This window comes from Macrobrachium rosenbergii, chromosome 8 (genome assembly GCF_040412425.1).
Source record: "Macrobrachium rosenbergii isolate ZJJX-2024 chromosome 8, ASM4041242v1, whole genome shotgun sequence".
Classification (NCBI taxonomy): domain Eukaryota; kingdom Metazoa; phylum Arthropoda; class Malacostraca; order Decapoda; family Palaemonidae; genus Macrobrachium; species Macrobrachium rosenbergii.
In genome coordinates this window covers 35,252,526-35,271,589 of record NC_089748.1, presented here as the reverse complement: position 1 = coordinate 35,271,589, position 19,064 = coordinate 35,252,526, and the positions used below count along the sequence as shown (strand labels likewise).

General features: G+C 39.1%; 1 protein-coding gene and 2 long non-coding RNA genes across 52 annotated transcripts in view; 1 reads left to right on the top strand and 2 right to left on the bottom strand.

The window, feature by feature from the left end:
• Positions 1-1,190, bottom strand: part of LOC136840695 (uncharacterized) — a 31,526-nt gene extending 30,336 nt beyond the window's left edge. The window contains exon 1 of the long non-coding RNA XR_010853706.1: positions 625-1,190. This is a non-coding gene — a long non-coding RNA (uncharacterized lncRNA). The remainder of the gene's footprint in view (positions 1-624) is intronic.
• Positions 1,191-4,666: 3,476 nt separating this feature from the next.
• Positions 4,667-19,064, bottom strand: part of LOC136840690 (nucleolar protein dao-5-like) — a 1,019,029-nt gene continuing 1,004,631 nt past the window's right edge. For 47 of the 50 annotated variants that reach the window (XM_067107446.1, XM_067107459.1, XM_067107461.1 and 44 more), the window contains 2 exons: positions 17,956-18,882; positions 4,667-8,226 (listed from right to left, as the gene is read on the bottom strand). In XM_067107446.1, the coding sequence (XP_066963547.1) occupies positions 7,568-8,226; positions 17,956-18,882 (1,586 nt within the window). In that variant the 3' untranslated portion in view covers positions 4,667-7,567. The remainder of the gene's footprint in view (positions 8,227-17,955; positions 18,883-19,064) is intronic. The other 3 variants (XM_067107455.1, XM_067107456.1, XM_067107457.1) reach the window with 1 other exon arrangement.
• Positions 12,186-12,636, top strand: LOC136840693 (uncharacterized). Its single transcript, XR_010853705.1, has 3 exons — positions 12,186-12,292; positions 12,357-12,422; positions 12,521-12,636. It is a non-coding gene; the product is annotated as an uncharacterized lncRNA (long non-coding RNA).

Genomic DNA, 19,064 nt, shown 5'->3' with positions numbered 1-19,064 from the left:
TCTTTTTGTACTTGAACTAAACTAGACAGTAAAACTGAAGACCACTACTAGGCCCCTTTTTCAGTAATTAACAGTTTTCATGCAAAATGGGTGACGTGTTTAGTACCAGCCCTTTGGGGATGGATGTAAAATCATAAATAAACCTAACCAAAGACATAATCAAAAGGCAGTAGATATTCCAGTCGGCGACTGGTGGGAACCAAGCTGCAGTTATAATTTTCAGTCTTACCAATTAGACTACCTAGCCTATTGTCTACTTTATATAAAGGCTACTGTAAGCTATACATGTAAGTTAGGCCTAACAGTACTTTCAGTGGCGGAACTGCATAATAGGCAAGTGTGTTAGGCCTATTTCCATGGATTGTGCCTTGCTTAAAGGCAAATCAAAGACACTTCTCCTGCGAAGAATCCTAACACAACCTCCCCTTAACCTAACCTATCCCAGGGCACTGTGCCCTGATCTGGTCAGAGGCTGGACGCCCCCAACATTACATAGCACATAGCAGAACGTGCGCGCATCTGTTCTGGAATTCAGTATTACCCTTTCAATTACCTTCCTATGCTAGATAATTGGGGTTTGGCTTATCTAGGCTATTCAATCGTAACTTGAAATTCAGGACCTACCTTCGGTGTCCAAATGCTTCTTCCTAATCAATGTTTCCGGCCCATGAACTTTTATCTCGCTTTCTCCTTCTGCGTTGTTAGGCTCAACTAATACTGTAGTTGGTCTTGCACCCTCAGCCTACTAGGCTACTAGCCTACTAGCAGTGGCATATGTCCTCTGGATCATACACCAGTAGCTTAAACAAAAGAGCTCCAACCATTCGCACTTTATACCAGTTATTTTAATAAATTCTCACGGCGTCGGTGGCCCTGGCAGTTGTGACGCCAGATAACCCACAATTAATCAATAATTAATAAATTCTCAGTCTGTCTTTCAGTCCCTGTATCGTTACTTCTTTTTTGTTTAGTTTTGTTATAATATTGTTATAATAGGCGACCAGTTGCCACGAATATTCCGCTGTACTGTGATATTAGGACTCTCTAACCTTATTTTCTCTTTTGGCGCCAGTAAATCCGGACGCTAAATCAATCACTGGCTACGCGTGAAGTCTCACAATGTCAGAGCCATTTAATATGTCCCATTATGAAGCGAAAATGGATGACTTTTCCTATCCTTGAACGTCCTTGAATCAGCACCTCCCGAGCTCCTTAATCCTTGTTTCTGAGCGCCTCCATATTGTGTGCACTATATATAGTTATTATAATTCTCGAGCTTTTGATCTTTTTTCTCATTGCTCCTTATATTACAATACAGACTAAGATCTCCTCCTGCTCCACACGATACGGCCTCCATGTTTTATCCTTTGTCTTATTACTATTTTTGAAATATGTCATTGTCAGCTGGAGCCGGTTTTGTTTACATTGAGTTGTCAAAATAGTCAATGACAGTAGTGCTGAGTTGAAGCCTTTGCAAATGCCCTCCAAAATAGAGCATCAATTTCAATTTATTGAAGATATATAGCAATTTAATGAACATAACGAAAAATATAGTATTTTTATAGAATGGATAATAATTTACTAATAAGGTATTTTGTCGTATGGATAAGAGTTTACTAATACATTATTTTATGGGATGGATACGAGTTTATTAGCAAGTCAACACTCATATCCATCTAAACAAAAACCAAAATGTACGCCATTTCACAATAAAATTTTGCCCCAGCATTCTTCCAATGGCTCACCAACGTCGCATGATTTTGGTGCTGACCTTAGTTATCCACACTCTATTCCATTATAGCACAAATACCTTAGTATTTGTGCCCATTGGCAGTCAATTTCTCCAACCATGTGATCTTTTTCGCAAGTTAAACTAGGTCTATAGGCTGTTATTGGAATTTTACTGCTGGAATAGTCATAATTAGTTGTCAATATTTGACTGGGAATAATTTGCTATATTTTAAACCTAAATATCATTTAATAGTCACACATCAATTATTTGATTAGGGCCTGGCTAGACACGTGCTGTACCCATTGGCCTAATCATTACTATTGGAAACATTTGCATGTCAGATCTGATGTTAATTTATTATGTTACAGAATATGAACTGTTAATTATTAGCAGCTTCAGTCAGCTGGCAGCCAGCCAGCCATACCGTCCATATCAAACTCTGCCTTATAAAAGTTAAACATTTGCATGTCAGAATGTTATTTATGCATAGCAGCAGCTTCAACTACGAACAGTCCAGGAGTTAGGTTAGTAAGTTTTGAAAGTTGGCTAATGATAGTGAATCTGACATAGTTTCACAGTAGTCTTGTAGTTTTCAGTAGCATCACTCTTATTTATGATTTCTCCTTGAGCTTTGAGTCTTAAAGTGAAAAAGTGTAATCATGATAGAGAGAATAAACAAACACTGGAAGCCATTGTTTGCTTCAAGTGCTGATAACGAAACTTTATCAAATAACACCAGCAGGGTATTAATATTTAAATCACAAAGTACAAAAAGGTAACAAAATAACCCAGGTTATTGATTAGGGTAACAATCATCCACTTCCAAAATAACAAAATAAGGTCACAACTACTCTCATTGCAACGTGCAATGAGTCAAGAAAACACGAAATGATAATCCCAAAAATTCACTCATTAAATTTTAAAATGTATGGCTATTGGACACTAACTGAGTCATACAGCCTTCAAGTGCAGGCTGTGAAGATAATTTTTTGCTTACATGTATGCAGAACAGTACCAATTGGTAATTCCTTTCTCTACTGACCATTCGTTTATTTTTCACCATCTTGTCAGCTTTACTGCAGGTAGAACCCATCATGAATCAAGCTGCTTCAAAACTGACGGCCTCTTTGTACCAATGATCACTGCTTTGTGTCCAATCTGGATACTGATTTTCATTAGACATGGTTGAAAATCTGGAGTTTCTCAGGTGTTCTAAAATGTCCAGTGGAAAAGTCTCCAATGTCAACAAACTTTGCTACACTACCACAACAAAAAGTTCTTGATTCACAGAGTCAGAGAGGGCTTCCTCTTTAGTTCAAGAGTTGTCTTACTGGAAGAATGAGCCATGGAACCAATTTCTGAACCTTTGTGGTCAAGAAAACTTAAAGAGTACTTGAGGGTATAATAGACCTGAGCTCTGAAGTTTATCATCTTGAGAATTTCAGTCAGAATGAAAACTTTTTAATCATTTCTTAGAAAGGGAACCACCTTTATAAATACAGATCCTAAAGAAGCATACTTCCATATACCATTCCATCTGCCTTAACGAGAATTCCTTCATTTTATTTAGAGGCAAATTCTCCCAGTTTTTGGGCCTTGATCTTGGCTGTAGTTTGATCTCACCTCCCTTATAAATTAAAAGTTCTAGTACATTTTGCTTATCATGACCACAGCAGGTTTACGCTTTTACATTGCTTTCTGTGGATTCTCTGTTTGTTATGCCCTTTCTCCTCGTTGGGAAGAGTGAAAGCACATTGTCTTCTTTGATTTAACCTTCTTCCAAAAAATTATACTGTAGTAGCTCATGTCTGCTGCCAACCTAGTCTTAAACGAAAGAACATTTGCCAGCCAAGAAAGGATAAATTGTTTTTTTACTTTCTCCTCACTTGGGAAATTTGCTCTAGTTGTTGTTGAATGGTGTCTCCAAATTGATTTTAGTTTGATGGAATTCCCTTACTTCTTAAGATAGCACAGAGATGATTATTGCCAACGTGGTAAAAAATGAGCTACTTTTGGTATGAAACCAGTAGGAGGCCTTCTGGAAATTAATCTCTGTCCCCAGACCTCTCTTCGTTTATGGATAACTCTTTAACAAGCATTGTTGTGCATTTCTCAAACTTAACAACAAATTCCTGTACAACATGAAGAGCTCTCACAGTCTCCATCAGAAACTCCAGAGGGTCATTTTGGGACAGACTGCTTTCTAGCTTTGGATCGAGTCGTGCATTTTACTGATTCATAAAACAACTTGTTGCATACCCAAGGTACAGAAGACGAACTCAGTCCAACATCACCGCGATTACAATAAAAAAAAGTTCACCAGCATCCAGATGGTGTCCCCTTACTACATTCTGCAAGGGTCTTCTTGCCTTTAATTTTAATGTTGACCTACATGCAACATCACTCAGCACTCAGTAAAGACCTATATACAACATCACTCAGCACTCAGTAAAGACCTATATCCAACATCACTCAGCAACATGACAAATACAGCAGTCCTTGTTGACTGTAGGCTTGCCTTCAAGAACTGAATCTTTACTCTGCTTATTCTCTTCAGATTCAAGTTTAATTAGATGATTCGTTCTGCCCATGTATCTGTGTAATTTATATTAAAAACATGATTAGTTATACAGCATTACAAATATTACTACTGTCACAAAATATGAATATAGTACAGGTACTTATATTATTACAAATATCACTATTGCCACTACTACTGTTAATTTTACCACCTGTTGAGAGAGAGAGAGAGAGAGAGAGAGAGAGAGAGAGAGAGAGAGAGAGAGAGAGAGAGAGAGAGAGAGAGAGAGAGAGAGAGAGATGAGTTTTTAAAGTATTTTTCATTTCCATTTAGGAGACGACGTTCCTGTTTACAGGAGATTCCACGATTCATACCTGGCAATTCAGGAGGAAGTGAGTGAAAATAAAAACTCATTTGAAGCTGTACATTTAATGTAAGGGTCTGTGCTATGGGTACATACAGCAAAGATCAGATTCACAACTTAAGGAGTCCAGCCACAAACATGCTCACCTTTGAATTCCTTTCTATATCTTGAATTCAGTCACATTATCAAGTCTTATATGATGCCTATAAAATAAGAAACCTCATTACAGAGGGAATAACCATATTCAATAAAAAATCTGCTAAATATTATACTAGAAATATTCAACAACTATTCACACATAATTAATACTCTACCATTCAATTCCATTGGCAGCACTGTCATCGCGTACTGCAAAAATAATCACAGATCCCATTCGCCAAAGAATCTCTTATCATATGAGGCTTGACAACCGTGGCCTCATTCATAGGTCTATGTCTGTGTTTTCGTGATGGTCTTCGTATTCATGCTGGAATTCTATCATAAATGAGTTTTTTTTTGGGGGTGAAGTTGTATCTGACACCGACACCTGCAGTTTATGCAAAGAATGAATAAACAATTTTGACTAGAAGCATTTAACGGCGTCCTTATTGAAAAAAAGTGGCAACAGCCCATGGTGATAAGTCAGAAATTACATGGCAGTTTTGACCCTTGGAATAAGGCTTCAGTAATTCCATTTACTTGAAATAATCAATATAAACCGTAGTCAAGCACTAATAAACTTCTAATCCAAAAAGCGAGGAGGATGGTTAAGGGTAAAAAGAAACATTAACTTTGATTGTAATTGTAGCCCCAATAAAGTTGTTTTAACTGGAAGCAAATGATAAAAAACTTTATTGGAAATGACAATTAAGGACGGGAACTAAATGTGTTGTCTAATACGTATATATGATCATGTATCAGTTAGGGTTTCAATAAGCTAGCAATCCCTCCAACCTCAGAGGGAGCTCAATAATTGTAGCCACTTTTAGCACAGGCTGCATTTTCACTTGCGTTCGTAAACAGGGCAAAGATGGAGAAAAGACCTCCAGTATCGTATGAGTGTGCTGCAGAGTAACGCAGGCTGTCAAGTCGCTTTTTATTTTGCTAGAAGCAAGTGTAAATGTATACCGATACTAAATAGATTCTGAAATGGCACCAGTATTTAAAACGTCTAATTGATGTGGCACTAACAGAATAAAAAAAAAGAAGACACTTTAGATGATTCCACGGAACTGAATTTCTTCACACTGGCTGACAGGAACATGACAGAAAAAAAATCAAGAGTACAAAATAAGACTAAAAGCAAGGAAATTACTAGTTCTTAAGGCTTTATGGAATGTAATGTAACAATCCTAGAGAAAAATCCCCAAAATATAAAAATAAGCTTAATGAAATATAAAACTATAAAATAATCACCATGGGGTAAAAATCATTAATGGTGAACTTTACCAGAGACCAATCCCAGTACAGTACAGCAATTGGCCAACACTATACTAATTATAACAATATAAATAGATTTGCCCTCCAAAACTATTATCGTCATCAAACCATGGCAGTTAATTATCTGGGAAACAATATATTATTCACCTATCACCACTTCATAAGTTTGAATAACTGCTAGTAATTATCTTTGGTATTAATGAAAAAAAAAAACAATATGCAAGATGCCTGGAAATTGACAAGTTCACAACGGCAGAGTAATTCATATACACAGCGTAATTAAAATTCAGTCGATACATTATGTAAATGTTGCACCGTTGAGATTCACTACAAGATGCCTGATGAGCGAGATCAGAATATCACTATCCTCAGATTCCTAAATCGCATATAGGCATTATAATTAAGGCTGGGATGAAATGCCAAGTGAGACCAAAGTTTCTTCATGTAACCTATATAGTTTCACCAATTGCTTCAGCGCCAGGGGCATTAAGCCTTCGTCGACTCATAATGAAAGATTGGGTGAAAGTCTCAATGCGAAGCAGACGTGGATATAACCAAATGCCTTTTACGTATTCAATTTGGATGTTGCATGAGGGTCATGCGATTTGAAAAACTTGCAGCTTCGTGCTCGGAGTTATCAGTAATACCCGTATTTTATTAGCCTCTTGAAATTTCTCGAAGTTTTTGTTTGTTCTCCTAATTTTGTGTGTTATTCATTTTGAACTTCCCAAAACCACATTGTTTTTTAATACCTAGAGAATACAAGTTAGATTATCAAGTTACTTTCTCCGTTAACGAAAAAGATTTCGTCATACCTCCTTTGCCATCGACTAGTTTTATCAGTTAATTGCATCTGTAGTCTGGAGTGAAAGATACAGTTAGCTACAGGAAAAAATTAAGTTTTCATATTATTCTCCTTCTCTCTGCGATGTCTCACTGATACGAGAAGAATCCAACTCAGAGTTTAAGAGGAATCTTGGGTAAGACTTGGCATTCCCTGCACACATCATGATTCTGGCATACTTTCCATTCTTACATTTTCGATAAAAGCTAAACATACAGAAACTAAAACTGGCCTTAAAGGCCATTTTATAAACAATCTCACATTCTTAGCCTACTAGCAAGTGCTTTGTATAAGAAAAACCCACAGGAAATACTATACTGCTTAGCCTTGAGTTAAGTCTGGAGAGGTAAGTAGCATCTATGACAACTAACAAAAATAGTATGAGTATTGCGAATAAACATCTGGCTGAAATGATGACCTGTGGGTTTCCTCAATAAATTATACCTCAAATATGCTGTTATTTAGTACTGGCTCATAACAAACATGAGACCCAGTAGGATTTGATGAATATATTAAATCATAAACATTCTATACAATAATTTATAACAGCACATTTTTGAGATAATAAAATACTCATGAAGATGAACCACAAAATAGACTTCATTAACTTTGATAATAGGATAAAAGTGATCCATCTTCATGAATATCTGAATTTTTAATTAAAACATGGCTAGTGAATTTGGGCACCTAGACTTGACTGGGAGGATCTTTATCTTTTGGTCCACCCCAAAAGGAGTCAAACCGACTGCGTGCCTTATCAAGCGCATCAGTTACAGCCCTACCAGAAGAGGGAGATACAAGAGAGGGAGGTTTAGACTCCTGTGGTGCCCCCACAGTCTGGGCCTGAGGATAAAAAGGAGCATCGGGTGCTTCTAGTACTCGATAAGGGGATCCTTTAGGTCTAGCTGTTGGTTCAAGTGGAGCTTCTAAAACTCTATAGGGAGAGGGTTTGACAGGGGCTTCAGGCTTTGAGGGAGACTGGTCGGGAAGATCCTTGATATCTGACGGTGCTTCTGGGGCCTCCAGGACACGAAAAGCCCCTGGCTTTTGTTGAGAGGCCTCTGTAGTAGGAGCTTCAAGAACCTTATAGCCACCAGCCTTTGGAGAATTAGTTGTTGCTTGACTAGGCTGGTCAAACATGAAGGAAGGGTCATCAAGGCATCGTAGATTAGTACCTGGGATACTTCGAACAGCTCCAGGTTTTGACTCTGGACCAGTGGATTCTTTAGAAGGCTCAGAGGATGGAAGGGGCACTTCAGGCTTGGTAGGAGATGGAGTGCCAGAACTCTTGCCATTCATGCCATTTAAAGAGCCAAACATGGACATAGACATAGGATCAACCGCACCTGTAAGGAACCACCACCCATGCAATGAGAATGTATTAAGAATATAAGCATTAGTAAAAAATTGAAAGCTACAGTTCCCCAAGAACAAGTTATCACCATTATACCCAGAAAGATGTACCCATATAATTTCCTACATAGATAAATTTGAGTGCATTTCTATATATCATTCTACAACACATTTTTTAGAAATTATATATATGTACAGTTTGATCAAAGCCACTGAATTCCCACCATGCTTATGGAAGAAAATATGGAAGATAATCACATATAAGCACAGAGTCTAAGAGGACAAGGTTACTCTCTTAACTGACATGAGAACCAAAAATGTTTCTGACATTCCCAACATTTCCAGCCATTGCAGTGTAACTGCTGGAAATTACTACCCTCATTCCATAAGAGCATGCTCTGCAAGATGTTTTGTGGTCTATACTAACAAAAGAAGATTCTTTGTATTATTCACTGGGTTAAACTTAAGAAAACTGTCAGTATGCTCAAAAACTGCTTCAAGTGATGATTATTAAAGGAAACTGGGCTTATAAAATAAAATTCAAGAAGACTGCAAAGAAAAGGACTCATTAGTAAAGACTGCCACTGTCAATTCGAATTGGATATGAACTTTACATCACTGTCAATATCAACATCACTCACTGAGAAATTTGTCAGACAGAAACGATCAAATCTGCAGCTGCTTCTGCTTCATATTCCTTACTGTAAATAGTGTGTGCATCAGAAGCAGCTATATGTACCATACCTGAGAAAACTTAAGCCTTGTGTTTTCTTCACTTTTCAATTCCTTTTGTTAATTGTGAGAATTTCAAGTTTCTAAGATATTCAGATTTATGTACATTCCCATGGACACCCAAGAACCGGGAAGACTAGGAAAGAGAGTTTGCATTTCTACATGCCAGCACGAGAAGAAACATCCCAAGGACTGCTCTTTGGATCATTACTTTCTGTCTCTGGGGTAGTATAAGACACAGTCTCTGAATAGTTGATATTCGCACGCTGTGATTTATCATCTGTACTGCTTTTTCCTGAAAAAGGTTTAAATGAATGTTCAGTGGATGACGATTCAGAAGATGAACTGGAAGACGAAGAGGAGGAGGAAGAGGAGGACAAAGAGCGTAGTCTAGGAGATAGTTCTAAGTTTTTCTGGACTGGCAACTCGCTAATTAATGCCATACTATCGTCAAACTGCTTGTGGTATCCAAATTCCCGTGGTGCCATAGCTTCTACATGTACATCATTTGTTTTGCTGCTTTCGATTGCAGTATGCAGTGAAGTTCCTGACGCTGCTGCGGGCATTTCCAGCTGGTCATCAACATTATAGGACTCATTTTTTAAGAAGTGTTCATGTTGGTGTACTTTCACTTCACTGTCTTCAAAATTTTCAAAATGCAAGTTTGATGTATGACTTCTAGGTCTCGATTCAAATGGATTATTGATGTTATAAAATGCCCCCTCTTCTTCCACCTCGAAAGAAGACTGGCTTTGTAGGGAAGAGTCTGCACTAACAGAGTTTGCGTCAAGATTCAGGTGACTCCCCAACTTTTCATGTTGTCCAACTAATCCAGCGCCATTTGCTACTTTTCCTGAAATCCAGAAGTAGTAAACTGGCCTAGAAAGCTGTTGCTTTGGTTAAAATTGTCAGAATCTTTTAGGAGGAATGGTTTGTGTAAGCTTTCACCAAAGAGAGACTGTTTGGAAGAATGTTCTCTGTCCGCAGAAATGTTGGTTGAATCTATGAACATACCTTCTTCAGAGAAAGGGTTTGTCGCATGAAAATAACTAGGTTCTGACTCGGTGGTGTTCAGCTCAAAAAGTTTGGGTCTCTCAATACTCTGGTTCATATCTACATTATCTAACTGTGTTCTGGTATTTTCTTTGTGTGAAGCTTCAAAACTTGAAATGTCAGCATGATCACTGAATGGATTGAAACTTTCCACTGCTGTCATTTCATTTAAGTATTTCTGGTCTAGGGGTTTACTCTTCCCTTCTTCAAGGAAAGGATCAAATTTCTTGTCTTGGAACTCTCTAGACATAAAGGAATCTCCACCAAAATTATTTCCAGCAGGGCTCTCTGACACATGATCCAGAAGCTTGAAATCATAGTCATAAGTTAATTTACCGTTATTGTCAGGCACAATATTCCTTGGAGTGCTATGATCGGAAAAGTCTTCTAGAGTGTTATCTACATCATGCACTTGATAGCCTGGAAGTCTTCCCTCGGAACTTGTTTCATGATCATCAGATTTCGGACTTTTATCCTCAATTTCATTAATATTAAATTTTTCTAGATGTTGTAACTTGATCTTACTGACTTGAATAAATTCATCATTAAAAGATTTATCATAAGAATCGAAAGATCCAAGTGTTTCGTCAGTGTCTTCCTTAACTTCCACAGAACCTAGCAGGGTGCTCACTGCAGAGTTTTCTGTATCTATCACTCCTTTCTCAGATTCAGGTTTCTCTGAAGGTTTGGCATAAATGTCACGAGTGTCATGGCTTAGTCTGATACTGCCTTCATTATGAAAACCATGTGATTCAAATTCTGGTTTCTGTTCTTCAAAGAAACTTGGAATATTTGCATCAGAGATGCGAACAAAATCTTGATGGTCGCTGGGTGCATCATAATCTGTTTCCTTTGAATTAGAAGCTAGTGTTGTTTTTGAAACAAGACCATTAAGCTGAGATTCTAAGCTCTTCATTTTATCCTCAACTGAGAAAGGTTCAATAGTTTTCTGATCACTTCCAAACTGAGGCTCTGCAGAAAAGTTGTTGCTCTTCATATCTTCCTCTTTTAACATATTTGCATCACAAACTGCACTAGAATTGCTGGTATTTCCATGAGCTAGATTAACATTCTCCCTCTTACCTGTACTGTAATTACTGGATAGGGATAATTCTACTTGCACATGCTCCTTTTTAGGTAAAAACGGATCCACAGCACGAGTTGGAGAGAGAGAGCAATTATTGTCACTTTCTGGTATGGAAGATAAAGAATGGGTGTAAGAATCATAATCTTGAACAGATGAGTTGAAGTTGAAAATAGAATCATCTTCCTGGAGGGAGGATGAGGACGAGGGAAGATTTTCAATGAGGGAAGAGGGCGAGTTCAGATTTTCATGGAGAGACGACAAAGAGGAGTGTCTGCTCTCTTGTACTTCATCTTGGGAGTCAGGCCTCTCTAAATACTGAGATGACAAAGAGGTGTGTATGCTCTCTTGTACTTCATCTTGGGAGTCAGGCCTCTCTAAATACTGAGATGACAAAGAGGTGTGTCTGCTCTCTTGCACTTCATCTTGGGAGTCAGGCCTCTCTAAATACTGAGATGACAAAGAGGTGTGTCTGCTCTCTTGCACTTCATCTTGGGAGTCAGGCCTCTCTAAATACTGAGATGACAAAGAGGTGTGTCTGCTCTCTTGCACTTCATCTTGGGAGTCAGGCCTCTCTAAATACTGAGATGACAAAGAGGTGTGTCTGCTCTCTTGTACTTCTTCTTGGGAGTCAGGCCTCTCTAAATACTGAGATGACAAAGAGGTGTGTCTGCTCTCTTGCACTTCATCTTGGGAGTCAGGCCTCTCTAAATACTGAGATGACAAAGAGGTGTGTCTGCTCTCTTGCACTTCATCTTGGGAGTCAGGCCTCTCTAAATACTGAGATGACAAAGAGGTGTGTCTGCTCTCTTGCATTTCATCTTGGGAGTCAGGCCTCTCTAAATACTGAGATGACAAAGAGGTGTGTCTGCTCTCTTGTACTTCATCTTGGGAGTCAGGCCTCTAAATACTGAGATGACAAAGAGGTGTGTCTGCTCTCTTGCACTTCATCTTGGGAGTCAGGCCTCTCTAAATACTGAGATGACAAAGAGGTGTGTCTGCTCTCTTGCATTTCATCTTGGGAGTCAGGCCTCTCTAAATACTGAGATGACAAAGAGGTGTGTCTGCTCTCTTGTACTTCATCTTGGGAGTCAGGCCTCTCTAAATACTGAGATGACAAAGAGGTGTGTCTGCTCTCTTGCACTTCATCTTGGGAGTCAGGCCTCTCTAAATACTGAGATGACAAAGAGGTGTGTCTGCTCTCTTGTATTTCATCTTGGGAGTCAGGCCTCTAAATACTGAGATGACAAAGAGGTGTGTCTGCTCTCTTGTACTTCATCTTGGGAGTCAGGCCTCTCTAAATACTGAGATGACAAAGAGGTGTGTCTGCTCTCTTGGGAGTCAGGCTTCTTACTGAGATGACAAAGAGGTCAGGCCTCTCTAAATACTGAGATGACAAATACTGAGATGACAAAGAGGTGTGTCTGCTCTCTTGTACTTCTTCTTGGGAGTCAGGCCTCTCTAAATACTGAGATGACAAAGAGGTGTGTCTGCTCTCTTGTACTTCTTCTTGGGAGTCAGGCCTCTCTAAATACTGAGATGACAAAGAGGAGTGTCTGCTCTCTTGTACGTCATCTTGGGAGTTAGGCTTATCTAAAAACTGAGATGACAAAGAGGAGTGTCTGCTCTCTTGTGCTTCATCTTGGGAGTCAGGCTTACCTAAATACTGAGATGACAAAGAGGAGTGTCTGCTCTCTTGTGCTTCATCTTGGGAGTCAGGCTTACCTAAATACTGAGATGACAAAGACGAGTGTCTGCTCTCTTGTATTTCATCTTGGGAGTCACGCTTATCTAAATACTGAGATGACAAAGAGGAGTGTCTGCTCTCTTGTACGTCATCTTGGGAGTCAGGCTTATCTAAATACTGAGATGACAAAGAGGTGTGTCTGCTCTCTTGCATTTCATCTTGGGAGTCATGCCTCTCTAAATACTGAGATGACAAAGAGGAGTGTCTGCTCTCTTGTGCTTCATCTTGGGAGTCAGGCCTCTCTAAATACTGTCTCTTTTGAGATTCGTTGTTGTAACTGAAAATATCAATATCCTGGGGTGAAGATAGGGACTGGACATTTCCATAAAAAGATGACTTGGTACCTTGAACTTGTGAAGCTGTTATTACCTCTTCCTTCACAAGATGATCTCCATCAGTAAGAGATGGTTCACTTTTCAGTGGTAATGCTGATGGTCCACTGTTATCGGGATAATTTTTTAAAGAGACAGTGGGTCCTTGTTTTGAGGTTTCAGTATCAGATATTGCAGACAATAACATCTGAACTTTGGATTTTGAATCTAATGCTTGGTTTTGCTGGTGAACCTCCTGGATTGGTGCCTGGACATCATCAGAAAAATTAAATGATGACTGAACGATTTTTCTCTGAGACTGAACAAATACATCTTCAACTGAAGTTACGCTGATACTGTCATCATTAGTGGATAACTTATCATTTTCATTCTGGACTGATGGCAAGCTGTTAACTTCAAGGGCATTTTCATCATCAATTTCTGGGTAAAATTTCTCTACATTTCCAAGAGGGGGCAACTGTTCATCTGCTAGAGTCATGGGAGAAGAGTCATTATTAAAGTCTGCAACAGATGATTCAGAACTTTTATAAGATGGTGTAACCTGGTCTTCCTTGACCAGAGTAGATGCAATGACATCATTTTCAAATGAGTCTTGGCTTTCTTGGACTAGGAAAGATTTTTTGTCCAAGTGGGACGAAGATGAGGACTGAGCAGCACTTTCCTGTAGATGTGTCGTTTGATCTTCATCATGTGACAATACAGAATTATTCTCACTGTCATAAGGTGGAGAAATAACTGTCATCATCAACCAAAGACACTGACCTGTTTTCTTCTGACACTTGTTGGTTTATTTGGGTAAGGGATGAGTCTTTAATAGTTTCATCAGACAGCAGGACCTGATCATCAAGGTTGGCAGATAATGGAACAAAACTCTCACTGGGAGGCAAGTTACTGTCTTCAGGAGCTGAAGCTAGCATAATGAATTTGTCATCATCTAAAGCAGATTTATCTTCCTTTAAAGTATGGAAGGCAGACTCAACGCTTTCATTAGAGAATGAGACCTGATCCTCAGATGTTGGAGATGGTGGCCTGGGACTCTCTGGTAAATGAGGTGCTACTTCAACTTGAACAGGAAATGATAAAGTTTTATCCTGATATGTAGGTGAAGGTGGGAATGATTTTTCATCATGATGAGTTTCAGATAAAGTGTCTTTATTCTTAGGAGAAAATGAAGGGCTGGTTTGTAGGATGGGTAAGGAAGATTCAAAATTTTCTTGTGAAACTGAAACTTCATCATCTTCAACTGATGCTAAAGATATATTTTCCTCATTATATGAGACTTCACTTCCATAAGGTACAGATGACTGACCCATCATCTCAGATGACTGAATGATCTCTTCTTTTATTTTAATTGAGGACGTTACACTCTCATGTCCTAGTGAAATATTCTCCTCCTCAGCAGTAGGTGAAAATCTGGAATTATCTTCAGAAAGAATGACATTCTGGTGGACATCTGTTAATGAACTGTGCCCATCTGACAGTATTTCTTCATCAAATGGATTTGTTTCTACGTCATTTTGGGCATGTGAATCTTCATTATCCATGACTGGTGATGAAGACTTAATATATTCTTGTAGAAGACGAGGCTCTTCTGAAGTGTACAAGAAGCTATCTGTATGTGAGGCTATCTCTTTTTGAATTGGCGATGAAGGTTCCATATTCTTGTTTTCGGGTGTGAACTTCTCCTCTTCAGTGAGGAAAGATGATTCCTTGCTCTCAGTGTTATCAACATCTGTGTTTTCATGGAGTTGAAGTGAATACTGAAGGTTTTGATGTGTGGAAGAAAGCAGTTCTTGCTCTACATCTTCGTTTACAGGCATGACCTGGTCATCCTTAGACAGAGACAGATACTGAGAATCTTCATGGGAAAGCGATTTCTTCTCTTCTGAAACTAAAGAAATGGGGCTATCATCATCTAGATCTGAGCATGAAGGCATCTGGTTCCCATTGGTTATATAACTTTGATCCTCTTGGAACTCTAAGGAACTGCCAGCTGTGTGCGCAGGTGACATCTGATCATTTTGCACAAATGAAGAAGACAGGGGTATATCATTTGGTAGGAAACTTTCCATCTGTAAAGAAGGTACAGAATTGGGATGTTCTATACCTTGTGTGGGAATTGACTCTGTAATGCAATCACTGGTTTCCTTATGAAGTGAATCTTCATCTTCAACCAGAGATGAAGATTTGGGAATGACTTGTAAAAGTGAAGGCTGTTCATCAAAAACTGAAGGTAAAGGACCACTGTTATCCTGTGAGGTATTATTCCCTTGGTCTGGAGACAGAGATCTTAAATTTTCAGGATGGACTGAGATACTTTCATCCTGGACAGGTGGTGAAGAGATAACATATTCTTCTGAGAGTGGAACAGAAGAGGATTCACACTGGATTTCCTTTTCACGTAAGGCTTCGTCATCATTGCTTAGAGATAACTTTGGACTTCCGTGAATGGCTGAAATTTCATTTACTTCTTCCATAGAAGTGGACCTTAGACTTCCTAGAGAGACTAGGGTGTCTTGAGCTGGTGAACTAGGAAGTTCATATACATGTGAGGTTTCGTCTCCGTGAGAAAATGAAACCTGGTCAATCTGAACTGGAGATGTAGATTTAAAACATTCTTGAGAAAAGGGTACTTCATTTTCAAATGATTTTGATGGGGACAACATGCTGTCATTTACAAGTGGTTCTTGAGTGTCCTCTGCTAAAGACAGGGACTTATTTTCAAGGGCATCTGAATCTAATATTTCACTAGATGAGGATAAAGGTTCTTGATAATCATGTTGATATGATACTTCTTTTTGAATGGGAGACAGAGACCTCAAATTTTCTTCTTTATGCAATATTTCCTCTTGCTGGGTTGTATGCACAGAACTTTCAACATCATCATCTTCCAAGATATTGTACTGAGTTGGTGATGGGGGCTTTGTTTCAGGACTAAAGATTTCATCCTTCTGAGATTGTGAACTATCTTTTGAAAAAAATGCTTGGTCATTCTCAGTTTCAGATTTTATTGATGGACTTCTCTGAGGAAGTTCTTTTTCTTCCAGTACTGGTGATGAGTTTAAACTTTCATGTGAAAGTGAAACGTTATCCTCATGGTTTGGAGATGTGGAGAGATTTCCATGATGCAATGATTGTGCTTTATCAGAGGCATCATCTTCCTCATACTGGAACTGGAACTTATCCTCAACTGGTGAAGGAGATTTCTCATTATTTTCTTTATAAGATGGCATGGAATCTGTCTGATTACAAGATTTACCCTCTTCCTGTTCGTCTTCAAAAGGCGACTTGACATCCTCAAACGTTTGTGATGGCAGATGAATATCTGCAATGGGAGTGGGTGACTGATTACTTTCTTTTAATTGCTCTCCTGATTGATCTTCTTCTTGTAAAAGAGGTTCTTGGGTTTCTAGGAATGGATCAGCACTGCATTCCCCTACAGATGAGGGTGTAATTGTGTCTTCATGTGAAGCAATGGCTAAATCCTCTTTCAGTTCATGGAAAAATGATTTGTCATGGCCATTTAGAGCTTGAGAAGTTCCAAACTGTAATGGAGAATCAGCTCTGATTTCTGAGAGAGACTGTACATCTACATGTACAGAAGGTGACAGAATATCTTCAGTGACAAGTTGTGATAGCTGACTGTCATTGAATTTGACCATAAATTCAGTGTCAATAGCTGGTGATTTGGGAGACTCAATACTCTCCACAGAAGGTTCTTCGTTGTTGATGGATATAAATGATTGGTCATCATTCTCGTTAGCAGCTGTGGAGTTATCTTTACCAGAAGCTGAGAGCATATGACTGTCATCTTTATTGTTTTCCTCTTCATGTGCTTCATGATTCTCAAATTGATCTACCTGTATATATTCATTTATTGGGTCGCCTGTGCTCTCACTAGGCTGAGAAGGTGGGATAAAATCATCCATTTTGCTTGATAGGAGCAAGCCATCAGTGCTGTTTTGTGACATAGCAAGCGATTCAATCTGGATGACACCTTGCGAATGATCATCTTTTTCAATGTCTGAAGGTGAGTCCTGAATATCATCCACAGATGTTGCTGACATGCATGTTTCTCTAGCTGGTGAAGGTGACCTGATTTCTGCGACATGCACTAGCTCAGGCTGGCCACTTTCTTCATCTTGTGTAAGAGACAAAGGTAGTCGGAAAGGAGATGTAGGGGTGGAAGATGCATTGACATGCAGTGAAAAGGAAAAATCTGAATGGGCACTGTCCTTTTCTATAGCTAAAGGTGGCAACTGGGTATCTGTATTTTGTGAGTTCATGGATGTTAAGTCTGAAAAAAGTGATGGTGAGTGTCTATCATTATCATCATCATCTAAGGAGTGGTTACTTTGGTCATGCATGGAAAATGAGGGCTGAATGTTTTCATGAGATGCTCGTGCAACATGAGAATCTTCGTACACTGGTGAAATTGAATCTAAATCTCTTTCGTATGATAATGGAGACTCTCTGTCAGTTTGATTCATAACAGATGAAGTATATCCAGAAGAATCATTATCTACAGAAAAGGAATTATCATTAGCTAAGTCAGTAACATGCAAAGCGGAAGTGTAGCTAGAATCTAAAGCACTTTCTGGCAAATGGTAACTGGGTGAAATAGGACTACAGCGCTTAAGGACTGCTGGCTCTACATCACTAATGGTAATTGGTTCTGCAAGAGAAGACATTCGTTCTTGAACATTGTATGAAGCGGTTATGGGGGTCTCTTCATCTGAAAGGGAGTCATGTGAGCTATCAAGACAAAAAATACCTGAGGAAGGTGGTAAAATATCCACAGGTGAAGATTGTGAAGGTGCAGGTGGTTTAGGAGGGACTTGCTGAATTGGCTGATGAGGCTGCGGTGACTGTGAACTTTTAAGATCAGAAGCTGGGTCAGAATCCTTGTCAAAAGAGGACTCTGGAAGCTTGGGCTGTGGAGCCTTGGATTCGGCAAGTTTGGAATCAGATGCATCAAAATCATCAAGCTTTGGTTCTTTTGTCATAAATTCACTAGGTTTTAGCTCCTGTGTGCTGCTTTCCTTTAAAGAAGGCTCTATCTTGGTATCACTAAGCTGGGCATCAGTTTTTGTCTCACTTGCTTTGGGATCAGATTTAGTATCAAAAGGTTTAACTTCTGAGGGTTTACTTTCACTTATATCTGTGTCTACCTTTGGTTTAACCTCTGGGACTTTGGTTTCACTTAATTTTGGGTCTACCTTTGTGTCTAAAGGTTTACTCTCTGGTTCTGGAACTTCAGCTACTTTGGGCTCTACTTTGGTATCAAAAGGCTTTACCTCTGGGACTTTTGTTTCACTTGGCTTAGGTTCTACCTTAGAATCTATAGGCTTACTTCCAGGGACTTTAGTTTCTAGCTTAGGTTCTGAAGCCTTAATATCTAGGGGTTTTGCTTCTGGGGCCTTACTTTCTGGAACTTTTGGTTCAGCAGCCTTAATGTCTGCTGGCTTCGATGAGTCTGTTTTCTTTTCAACAGGCTTATCGTCAACCTTAGGATCTACAGTTGTGGCAGTGGGAAGCTTTGGTTGCTCCTGAGAGTAAGACTTTGCATCTGAACTAATGGCGGACAATGGAGTTCCTACTAGGGGACCCTGTGTAAGTTTAGTTGGTTCTGGTGTTTGGCGAGTGCGGGATTCTAATCCTTGGCGATGCTCTGAGGAAGGGGTTCCGCGCGCGGATTCACCTGACAAAGAATTTAATATCATTAGTTTTACAGCGTTAATTATGCAGCACAATTTGTAGCTGAGTGATACAAAAGCAGGTCACACAATCTCTTGATTTTGAAAGGTTGTAAATATCTTATGTGTAGAAATGATAAAATATCTTTTTAAGTCATCTAAGAATGCTCTACTCTAGTATATTCTA